This window comes from Centruroides sculpturatus, unplaced genomic scaffold (genome assembly GCF_000671375.1).
Source record: "Centruroides sculpturatus isolate CEXI.00-Female unplaced genomic scaffold, Cexi_2.0 scaffold324, whole genome shotgun sequence".
Classification (NCBI taxonomy): domain Eukaryota; kingdom Metazoa; phylum Arthropoda; class Arachnida; order Scorpiones; family Buthidae; genus Centruroides; species Centruroides sculpturatus.
In genome coordinates, this window is record NW_019384466.1 from 6860 (window position 1) to 19538 (window position 12679).

Genomic DNA, 12679 nt, shown 5'->3' on the forward strand with positions numbered 1-12679 from the left:
CTCCACAAGGGGTTGTAACCCCCAAAACTAGAACAAATCATTCCTCTGGTTCGTCCAGTATTTTCGGACCAAGTTTCCGATTGACCGACAGTGTAATTTTTACTGAATTTCGTAACATTTCGTTTATCCGACGCCATTTTAAGAGCGCTTACCTGACGTCATCGAACGTTGGTTATATTAAATATTCGTGTTATGGTTTAGTTACGTAAACGTTAATTAGTATATTAAATAAGCAAACTTTATGAATTCACCTGACCGATAAAAAATATCGTGTATGTATTTTACACGGAACAATCAAATATAGATCTTTCTATATTGAAACTGAGTAGTAAAAGATCGTTCGTTTCAAGAAATGTAACTGTTTTTGTAAAAGAATCGATCAAACTAACGAGTTGCGTAACTTTCTCGGCTATTGTGAGATTTTATTTAGAAAATAACTTTTATACTTTTAATTAAATTGTAATAAATAAAATTGTGTGTGGCGCTATCTGTTATGAAATTTTGTTATATAATCTTTGGATATTTTTAATTATTATAAAATGGCAAAAGGTTTAATTTTAAGGGTATGAAAAAAATTATAAATGCTAATGTGAGATGCAGAAGGGAGGAAAATACATTTTTAGAAATTAGCGAGAAAAAGGACTATTCAAATTCTTTTTCAAAAATAATATTTTAAGTTATAAATCTACTCGCGATTCACATAATGGGGCGAGGGAGGCCAAATATCTAGCACGCAGGCGGCTAACAGCCCGGAACCGGTCCTGGATAGAATCATTGGAAGCGTTATACGATATTTTGGTGTTTGGCATCCACTAGCTAAACCGCGAGGTTGGTGCTCTGTAAAGCGTATGCACGAATGCGTATAATCTGGCTGTTTGGAAGCTGTCCCGTATTCGACAATACAGCGCTTCCATTTCGCCACTGATATTCGAATATACAAGAGCAATCTTGTCATTTGTTTTACATGTAGTATAGAAATTTGTAATAAGATACATAATGTGGTTATAATAAAATATTAATTTTAATTATATGAAAATAATCGCACAATATATCTTTATATTTTAGAAAATACAAGGGAAGCGGCGCTTCCGCCGCTTACAAGGACGGCACGCCACTGAAATTGAGGTAGATAAATAAATGAAATTAAAAAATATATATAATTTTTCACAAATATCTACTCTTATTTAATCTTGTTTCTCAGTGTTGGTTACTCACTACCACTAAAAAAAGTTTAAAATAAAATTCACACGTAAGTCTACTGTATATAAAAAAGTGTTTATTTTGACTATGATTCATATTTTTGACAATTACAATTAATTTTGAAAGTACAATTAAAGTTTGTTATGTTCTTCGCTGGATTCTGCTACATTACTCCAATATCTCATTCTTGTCACGTCAGCGGGGATAAGATGATTAAATATTCCTCTTAGAATCCGTGAACTTATAAATATCCTACCACTTTCTAACTTAAATGTTTATCAATAATTGTTTTAATACGATTACTTAAGCAGTTAAACTTGTTGATAATGTCATTACATCAAGTAGAATTATGTTTCGTTAACGAATCGATTAGATCAGTAGAAACATTAAGGCAACGCGACACTTATGCGATCTGCCGAAGGGAAATGCTTTCCGGGAGGTTTTTTTAAATGTAAAACTGGTCCTTATTTAAGCATTACTGGCATGAAGAAAACCCGAAAAACTCCATGCGGCCAGCCCGTTGGCTAGGCACGAACCTCACGACTAACTACTAGTGTTCAGTGGTTTTATCCACTCGACCACTAGTGGGCACAAATGCCGGAGGCTATAGATTTGCTTTATGTAGGGATGTACTGTACTTTCTTGCAAATTTTCTGTTTCGCAGGACGCTTATTGGGTGGTTATTTATTGATCCTCCATATAGAAATAAGATTAACACGTCATTAAATCATAGTTATGTTACACAAATTCATATTTTTTTATATTTGTATATTTTTAAAACTTTTTCCATCCTACCAACTCTAAAGGGCCATTTTGGCAAGCCTATCATGGCTTTGGCCAGCACCACACCGGGGAGGCCGGATGATGAGGGATGGGACCAGACATATTAGGACGGATCGCCCGCGAAGAATTCCTGGATTTTTCAATATGCTCGGATTCAATCACGGGTTCTCAAGAGTGGCGATCCGGACATCGGCCATACAGATGTCGGAAAATTCGATTTATAAAAATATATTGTGTATCTATACTAGTACACACAATCATCTTTCAAATAAGTAGCACCGTCAGTAATGACACTACAGAACAGATTATGTCTCTTAGCATAAAAAAAAGTATCCTGACTGAATCACTTAGAATTCAGTGGCGTGCGGTGACATTTGATAATATGTAGCTGTGCCGGCTCTGGATAGAATTATTGGAAGCGATATTTTGTGTGAAGCATTTACGAGCTAAACCGCGAGGTTGGTGCTCTGTAAAGCGCATGCGCAAATGGTTAATCTGACTGCTTTACATGATTCAAATATTTTCGCCGTTGAAGCTATCCCGTATTCGACAATACAGCACTTCCATTGGGAATATGCATATACGAATATATATATTAGAATATACAATAGCAATCTTATCATTGTTTTACTCATATAGTATAAAAATTTGTAATAAAATACATAGTGCGGTTATAACAAAATTAGTGTTGCCATCAGGCCGGTTTTCACGCGGACAATCCGGTTTTTAATTTTTAATTTTACTTTTTCTGAATAATTTTAGTGTGCAATTATAATAATTGTTGAAATTTATAGTTAATTTTACATCTATCAGTTTTTTCGATTATCTCTTACAAAAACATATGGCACGTTTGTTTGGCTACTTTTGGGCTATTTTAAATTTATTTACCTGTAAAGTATAATAGTAATTTGGCATCAAAAGCACATTGGAAATCACGTGGATCTATGAGTAGTGTGTGAGTCAAAAATTGTAGTAAAAAATGAGTAAGAAAAATAGGTTTTGTAGAAAAGCTACTAAAGGTTCAAATAAGAATTTGGGGAAAGGTCAGAGCAGTAGCTCTAATCCTAAAACAAAAAAATTTAGGAATATGGCCAAAGGAGGATTAGGAAAAGGTAGATTCAGTTTTAATTTATTTACGTTTTTACGTTTAAAACTTTTTTTTTTTTGCTAATTCCGCGTTACTATTACAAGATATTGTATATAATAATAATATCTAATTGCCATTAATTTATTTAAAGTAAAACTTTGCTTCTTTGGTATTACCACTACTTTCTACATTTATTTTCACAATCGTGAAAGTAAATGTAGAAAGGCTCACTTCAGTGTTCACTATAACTCACACCTTAGAGTTTGTATGGGCATGAGCCCTCACAACCCCTAAAACTATATAACATTAAGTGGTTAACAGATATTTTGATATCATATAAATGCTAATTCACAATTCCTTGTAGTGTTACCACCCAGACAGTCTGGTTATTGACTCACTGTTTGAGTGGACTATTAATTTTGTCTGGGAATTTAGTAGAAATTGTGAAATTATGATGAAACAAAGTTCTTGCAAATATTTTTACAAATGTACACTATTTTAACAGCGAAAGAACTCACTCACTGAAACTCATTTGCAATTCTGCCATGTTAGTCTGTTTACACTGACGTATGGCAAATAACCTGTCAACTTTTTTTTTTCTTTTTGCATGTAATATCATACACATCTCCAATAACCAATAGAACTAAGTCATCTGTACCTGTTCTTTCTTAATTTAGGTTACTTACGTTACTCCTATGCAAGTCCCTAGTCCCTAACTGTAACTGATTTAGAACTGGATTGCATGTTATTCTTTGCATTGTAAAATGACATTGCACATGTGTCAGGAACTTCTGTTCAAACAAAACAAACCTGACCTGCCGTCCAGGTCAGCAATTTTCAAAAGGTGGCAACACTAATTTCTTGTTATCATTCAAATATTCTGAATCAATTATCTAATTACAGGAAATATTGAAATATCTGTTCAGTTCATCATTATCATTAACCCTGGGCTTATTGCCTGTTGGTGTCTGACATCTTTTCCACTATTTTCTTCCATTTCTCTCTTTCCATTGCCGATTTTCTCAATTCCTGTACATTTGCTTTACACCACTTCTTCACATCATTAATCCATTCTCTATATCAGGTGTGGCCAAACTTTTATCCCTTAGGGACTATTTTTTTTGGTAAAATATAGTCTGCGGGCGACTATGAATATGGGCAAACAATTTTAGGATTTTTATATGCGCATGCGTTAACATTCATTTGCATTGTTCATCAGGATAAATACAAACAGTATGGGTACGTTGCACAGACAGTCTATTATTGTAAGAATAAATTATCGAATTAAGATTTTTAAACATTAGTTTAAATGAAAGCAAATTGTTAAACTTTAGCTTCGCAGGCTACTTTCAAAACCTTTGCGGTTGACCGTGGTCTAAGTGTTGGCCATCCCTGCTCTATATGGTCTGCCTCTTTTGTTGAATCCATTCATAATACCATAGACTAAAGTCTTAATTTTTCTGTTTTCATTCATTCTTGTGATGTGTCCAAACAGTTGAAGTTTTCGTTGTACAATTTTTTGTAAGAGATTCTTTTTCATAAAAATCCTATTATCTGTTCATTTGAATTCATCTAACTGATGATAACATAAAATGTGAACTAACAGTAATTAAAATATAAACCTTTTTAGATCAACAAAAAGTTTTAACATTTCTTTTGATCAAATATAATGACAGGGAGAAACTTTAGTGGCAGGTCTTTCATTTGGCAGAAAACTTTTTGAGTAGACCCTATTATTTCACTCCGTTGTTGAAATCATTTCCTTAAAAATGTCAGTCATTATTGCTAAATGTGATACTTAACAGCATATTCTCAGCAACAATTGATTTTCATACTAAAAATACCTAATTCAACTTGTAGAAAGTTACATCAATATCAAAACAAACTGTATAATTGAGTACCTGATAGGAGGGAAAAATAAATTTGCAAATATTTTCAACTAATTTGACATCTTGAGATACCTTAAAAAAATATATATATATTTGATGATTTGCATTGCTATGGATGTATTGTCTTATTGGTTGTTACATAATAAGACTTAGAAATGTAATCAATAAAAGAATGGTATAATCTAGAACAGGGGTGAGCAACCTTTTTAATTAACGGGCCAATTTAAATTTTAAAATTTTTCGGCGGGCCGCACATAAAGTAACACTTATTAATAACTTACAAAACTTTATTTATAATAAACATTAGAATAAAAAAATATAAAATTTAAAAAAAGTAAAGATTTCATATACAAATTTTAATGCAAAATAAAAACAAATAAGAAAAGAACAGAAAAACAAATTTACTTGAAATTTGTAATGAGAAATTTGGCACTGTCTTTTCGATACAAGCTGATCAATATCAGCCGGAATTGATGAGGTAGCTACACGTATGCAACTTTCTAATCATGCATCACTCAGTCTTGATCGGTGGTCATTTTTGATTAATTTCATGGTTGAAAATAATTGTTTGCAAGCATACGTACTTCTGAACAGAGACATCATTTGCTTTGCATTTTTTGTCAAAACCGGAAATTTCTCAGGGCTCACATAAGATTTATAAAAATTTTCGATGTTTACTGAGAAAAATACATTTTTTAAATCGATATTATTCTGCATATCAATCACTTCAATTTGGAAGTCTTCGGGAACTGTATCCACATCGATATTAAATGGCGAGGAAAAGATTTTCATGGAAACCGCTGTCTTCTTAGCTTTGGACGTTTGGAATCGTAATTGAAATTCGTTGATTAAAATGTCTATATATTGTGCGTATTTTTGAGAAGTAGTAACGTTTTCTTTTTCTAAATGTGGAAAGTGAGACACGTTATTCTGCAAAAGATGCTGTTTCCACAATTTTAATTTGCGCTCAAAGCCCTGAATTTTATCATACAAATTGTGAATAAACTGTCCTTTGCCTTGAAGTTCCACATTAAGATCATTGAGATGCTGAGTCATGTCGATAAGAAACCCAAAATCGCACATCCATTCTTTATTACCAAAATGAGGAAAGGCATATCCCTTCATATCCAAGAACAATTGTATTTCGCTTTTTAAGTTGTATACTCTTTTTAGCATTGCACCTCTACTAAGCCAACGTACTTCGGTATTAAAAACCACGTCGCCATATTCAGTTTCTAAATCTTTCAGGAATTCTTTAAATTCACGGTGATTTAACGCGCGCGACTTTATAAAATTGATTAGTTTAATTATTGGTACTGTTACATTTGGCAAACTCAATCTTTTCGCACACAAATTTTCCTGGTGAATTGTGCAGTGGTTAACGAATATTTCCCTTCCTGTGACCTTCTTAATGTCTTGAAATAGCCTTCCTGATACTCCTACCTCCATGCATGACATTGCTCGTGATCCATCTGTCGATATACCAATAATCTTTTCTAATGAAATTGAAAAATCGTCACAAAAAATTGTTTCGGTTTAGTATGTACTACCATTTTATTATAATTAATTTTATAACAATATATTGATGGGAGAAAGTCGATAAAATAAATTCAATTTTAAAAATGCTTGGCGGGCCGCATAAACATTTTTAACGGGCCGCGTGTTGCTCATCCCTGATCTAGAAGATTGAAATTTTGTATAGAATTTTATTTATTTATTATTTTTGTGGTAGAAATATAAAATTTCTGCCACAAAAAAAATTCATGTGACATTTATTATGTTAGATTAAAATATGATAATTTTATGTGCGCTACTAATATTTACATTTTTGTATTGTCTATAATTATTCAAATGAATTCATTTTTCTGCTTTTGTTCTTTCAGACAAAAGCAGTCTAACTTTGCAAGCTTTACAACATCATAATCAAGTATATAATAAAGTTTCTAATGATAATATGGATGTAAATGATGATACAAAGAGTTTGGGTGTGGAATCCTTTGCCTCAATGTGGTCAGAATGTTCAAATGTGTGTTTTGATAGGTAAATACAGTTTTAATTTTAAAAAATTTTATTAGATAATTTTATAAATTTTACATTTTAATAATGATATTTTAGGCTTTTAAGAAATTGGCAATCAAGTTCTGCTCTTCACAAAGAAATGCTAAGTGTTCTTGCTGCTGTGACAGAGATAATTAAATCTAATGGTGGAAAAGAAACTGAAACAGAATACTTTGCTGCATTGGTAATATTCTGTTACCATTGTTAACTTTTTTCACTAAAGTGTTAAAGTTATTAACTAGTAATAAATCAATTATATGAACAATTAATTTTTAGGTAACAGCTTTAGAAACTGCTGAGACAGATGAAAGTGTAACAGCAATTTTATCATTGTTGACATTGGTTATGAAAAGGTAAATATTTTGTCATTAAAATTAAACTGGACAATTAACTAATTTTGTAATAGATTCTAAATTACATTATTAAAAAATAAGTCATTTATATACTGTGTATGTATGTATGGTATATATGTATGTACTGTACAAACATATGTAATGCTATTTTTCTCTAAATATGTTTTATTGAATAAATGAATTCTAAACACAATGTTTTCTGCTGCAAAAAAATATTGGGCAATAGTGGTGCTGTAAGTAGCTGTATTTTGAAGTTGAATTTATGTGCAAGCAGTAGTGTTTTAAGTGCCAAAGTGCAAGTCATATGACTTTTGGCACTTAAAATGCTACAGCTTATGTTTACATAATTTTGTTATTCCAGAGAATTTGTAACATAGTGAGCTTTTTACCATTTATTGTAAAATTGAAATGAATTCCTTCAAAACTTGAAGGAATTCATTTCAATCACTAGAAAAAGTGTTTATTATTATTATTATTTTTTTTTTATCTTTTAATAATGTTGTAAATGCCAAAAAACAAACTTTTTGGCATTTACAACATTATGGCATTATATGCTTCATATATAAATTTTAGATTGTTAATATTATTTTAATATAATAATCAATAATAATAATACAGGATCAGGTCATAAATACTAAAAACTACAGAAAACATATACTCAAAGATACAACATTCACGAATGACACATGCAGAAAATGTCACATCATGCCAGAAACTATACAACACATCACTTCTGGGTGCAAGCTCTTGGCGCACACAGATTATTTACAGATATAATCCAGTAGCAAATATTTTGTAACATTTGAATTAAAGTGCTTTGGCTGCAAGTTTTTATTTGAGTATGTCAATGTATTTAATTTATTATTATTATGCTGGGTTTAGTGGGTTATACTCGGTTGGCATCAGTGGCTGTGTACTATGCCACCAATAGCTTGCAAACAAACACAAATTATTAGACATCCACAAACCATACTAAAAATACATTCCACAGACAGTATTGGAAAACAACATGCACAAAATGTACTATGACAGAGCCATAATCATAGATAAAATAATTTACCACAACAGACCAGACATCACACTCATTGACAAACACAATAAAATCACATATGATACATTATAGACATATCCATTCCAAACACTCACAATATACAAAACACATTCACTGAAAAAATTAGCAAGTATACAGAACTCACCCAGGAAATAAAACATCTGTGGAGGATGGATTGAGTGCTTATTGTACCTGTTGTTCTCTCTTCTACAGGTGTGATACCCCACACACTGCACAAAAGCCTGGGAACATTACAATTGAGTAGAAATACATACATCTCACTACAGAAGGCCACTATATTTGTGAGATCTGGAATTTTATTAATCTAAAAATTTTAATTATCCTTACTTTTGTTATATAATGCAGTGACAGAAAAACGATCTTAGCTGGGAATGTGTAAACCCTCCTTTCATAACTGTCAACATTCTATTGTTCTCACACAGCATGCAGCTCAACTTGCACAAAAGTTTATAGTTAGCCTCCAAATTTTGTCACTTGTTTTTGGTCCTGGGAACACCTGTAACCTTTATCTCATATAATAACAGATCACATGACCGATTTTCTCAGCAAAAAGCTATAAAAGATGCTTCTTACCTCCTCTCGGGGGAGTCTCTGAACGAAAGCCGGACCAAAGACATCAGATCCCATCTAGTAGAATCTCCAAACCTGCCGTAAACTCCAAACTTCCCAAATCGATCTTCGTCCGTCGCCCCAGTCACAAGTTTTTATATTTGTGCAACATTTGGATTATCCTAATGACCACTTAATGNTCACTTGTTTTTGGTCCTGGGAACACCTGTAACCTTTATCTCATATAATAACAGATCACATGACCGATTTTCTCAGCAAAAAGCTATAAAAGATGCTTCTTACCTCCTCTCGGGGGAGTCTCTGAACGAAAGCCGGACCAAAGACATCAGATCCCATCTAGTAGAATCTCCAAACCTGCCGTAAACTCCAAACTTCCCAAATCGATCTTCGTCTGTCGCCCCAGTCACAAGTTTTTATATTTGTGCAACATTTGGATTATCCTAATGACCACTTAATGTATATCAATGTGTAGTACTGAACTTGAATCTTCACGGAAACGTACATAGAGGTATGGAAAAGCATATAAACTCTCTCTTGAGCAGTTAGGCAGATTAGTGTCAATATTAGTATCTGCGGTTTTGTTAATCTTGTCTATTTTAATAAATTCTTGTTTTAATTGTTAAATGGTAGACTCCTTTACTCGTATACTGCCTACACCTTATCGTCGACCCCAAATACTCTCCCTCCACTCTACCAATATCTGAGAGTCCCGATCCTCGGGACCAGACATTGTAATTTAGCCATCTTGACAAGTGAGCAGGTTTAATGACCTGTTGCCAGAAAGAGAGGAGCGACCGTTTCCAACCTTCCCTGCGGTTCACATATTGAATACATGCCATATTGTTAGGAAATTCCTGAATACAGACACAGACACTGACACATTTATTTAATTTTAGTTTTGTTTTGGTTGCTATGCCTTGACTCTGATTTGGCATAGTACACAGCCACCTGTGTCAACCGAGTATAACCCACTAAACCCAGCATAATAATAATAAATTAAATGCATTGACACACTCAAATAAAAACTTGCAGCCAAAGCACTTTAACTCAAATGTTACAAAATTTGCTCTGTACAAAAAAACAACAAAATATTCACAAACAATAAAAAAATCTTCTACAGGCAAATTAATACCAAATCCACTACTGATTCCCAGCACAATGGTATGCCAAATGAAGAACTCACAAATTATTGGTCTTCTCTTTAGTTTACTGCTGTCAAGCACAATACTGATGCAGATTGGATCAAAGAGCAGAGCAAAAATATGCAGGACATACCTAGTATGCATTGTGTTGAAATAAATATATCAGACATCCATTGTACAATGTAGAAAACATACAAGTGGACAGCACCTGGTGTAGATAACATTCACAATTTCTGGTACAAAAAATTCACATCTCTGCACCAGGAACTACCCAAACATTTAACTCAGATCATCAACAATCCACATGACATGCCAATTTTTCTCACACGAGGCATCACCTACATGAAATCAAAAAACATCAACACCAAAGATCTTGCACAATATAGATCAATTGTCTTCCAACACTTTACAAGTTTCTTGCATCTTGTATCACAAACAAAATATGCAGGCATATTGATGAACGTGATATTCTTACAGAACAACAGAAAGGCTGCTGTAGAAATCACAAAGATTGCAAAAAACAACTACTCATTTACTCTGTTATCCTACAACAAGTTCATAAGCAACACAGAAACATACACTACATAAGGCATACAATGATTACAGAGAAGCATTTGACAGTGTCCCACACACTTGGTTGCTGCACACACACTTTACATCTATAAAATTCATCCCTAACTCATTAGTTTTCTTGGTTCTACCATTCTTCACTGGAGAACAACATTACATCTTAATGTCCATAATGCTCATAAAAACAAATCAAATGGTTTTGCCTTGCACATAATAATTTGAAGTCATGATTATTTTGTTTCTTGAATTTCAAACTAACAAAGATGATTTCCTGTATGGATTTTTTATAAAATGCCAACAAGTTTAAGTATATTTAATTATTATAAGTTAAGAAAGGTTATTACTAAAGCAAAAATGTTTCTTGAAACAATTTTTATTCATTAGGTTTTGGTATAATAGCTGTTATTTGTTGTTTTGCTTAAATTCATAAAGTAAACTTCTAAAATATATAAATTTATATTGTCATGAAAATTGAAATGAATTATATTATTCTCTTCTTTTTATTATTTAACAATTTATAAAATTGTCAAATAATAAATTATATTATTGAAAAGTCTTATTTGTTTTATTGCATATTTCACTTTTCAAAATATTAACATGAAATATAGGTATCCCTCATAAATGGTACAACATGGCACTTCTACAACACTGTTTCACTCAAATATGGTTCAAAAATTGGGAAAATCCCCTGTACAACATGGTTTTTGGTTTTGCTCTAACATGGCTTTGGAAATCCTCTGTACAAAATTTCACAATTTTTAAGTGTAAAATCTATTATTCTATTTTTTATTTATTTATTTTTTATTCAAGTAAGTATGCATGTTGTCTCAAATTTGCCTATGGATTTTAGAATATTGAAATTTTCAATATGTTTTGTGCCTTTCATCAGGTTTACTTTAATGAAAACTGATAGTGCAATTTTTCTTCCTTTTTCCTGGTTTTCCTATCAACCAAGTGTCATTGTCATTGCTTTCACGCTTTAGCCACTGTTGCTTCAGACTTTAAGTTTTAATCATAGTTATTACTTACCTATGAATGATTACTTTATTCATAAAAATGATGAACAAAATACAGTGTTATCTCAGTATTTGAACAGTTCCCAACTTGAACAACTTGGTATTTGAATATAGATTCTGGGAAAAAATCACTTTGTATTCTAGAACAAATTTTTGATTAATAACCTGTTGTTGTTATTATTTTGTCATCCATAAAAAGAAAATGAAGATATTGCTGATGTTTTTGGTCAAGATCAACAAAAAAGCTCAGAAGATAACCTCTTTTAACTAAAATTAATATTAATGCGTCATACAGTATGTTTTATTTTGCAACCACAATAAAACATACTGTAGTTAATTGTTGATTGTAAATGAATTATTGATTGCTTTTATAAACATATTTCTCTTAATAACAAAAAAGAATAGTATATTTTTGTTAACTTTTGGAACCTAACCCCATGTTTTGTATTAGTTTTTTTGTTTCATTTTGCACAGATTTACATAACATGCACTTTTTTGGAATGTAACTACTGTGATACCTGTACAGTAAAGCTCGATATAAAGAATGAGAGATACCTGTACAGTAAAGCTCGATATAAAGAATGAGAGATACCTGTACAGTAAAGCTCGATATAACAGACCATCATGGGACTGAAGAAATTGGTCCATTATAATGAAAGTCCATTTTTTCATGATACTCATTATTACAGACTCATCCATTATATCAAAAGGTATTTTACTATACAGTTCAAAAAGAATTTGAATCTATGTTCAAATACCAACATTACAACAGATCTTGATCACACTGGTTTTCAACTTCAGGATAAGTGCCAACTGCAACAAAATTGCATACATGAAAAAAATTACTGTTAGATTAAAGTGTTTGTTAGATGAAGAGTAAAAAAGGCTATACTTTTCTTAATTTAAAATTTTACCCTACTCTGCAGCCTAAATTATATA

At 32.0% G+C, this 12679-nt stretch overlaps 1 protein-coding gene across 1 annotated transcript in view; it reads left to right on the forward strand.

The window, feature by feature from the left end:
- The first annotated feature begins 2876 nt into the window (after positions 1-2876).
- The window catches only part of LOC111621053 (RRP12-like protein), a 69689-nt gene continuing 59886 nt past the window's right edge, over positions 2877-12679 (forward strand). Inside the window, exons 1-4 of the mRNA XM_023363106.1 lie at positions 2877-3095; positions 6843-6999; positions 7075-7201; positions 7294-7370. Of these exons, the coding sequence (XP_023218874.1) occupies positions 2963-3095; positions 6843-6999; positions 7075-7201; positions 7294-7370 (494 nt within the window). The 5' untranslated portion in view covers positions 2877-2962. The remainder of the gene's footprint in view (positions 3096-6842; positions 7000-7074; positions 7202-7293; positions 7371-12679) is intronic.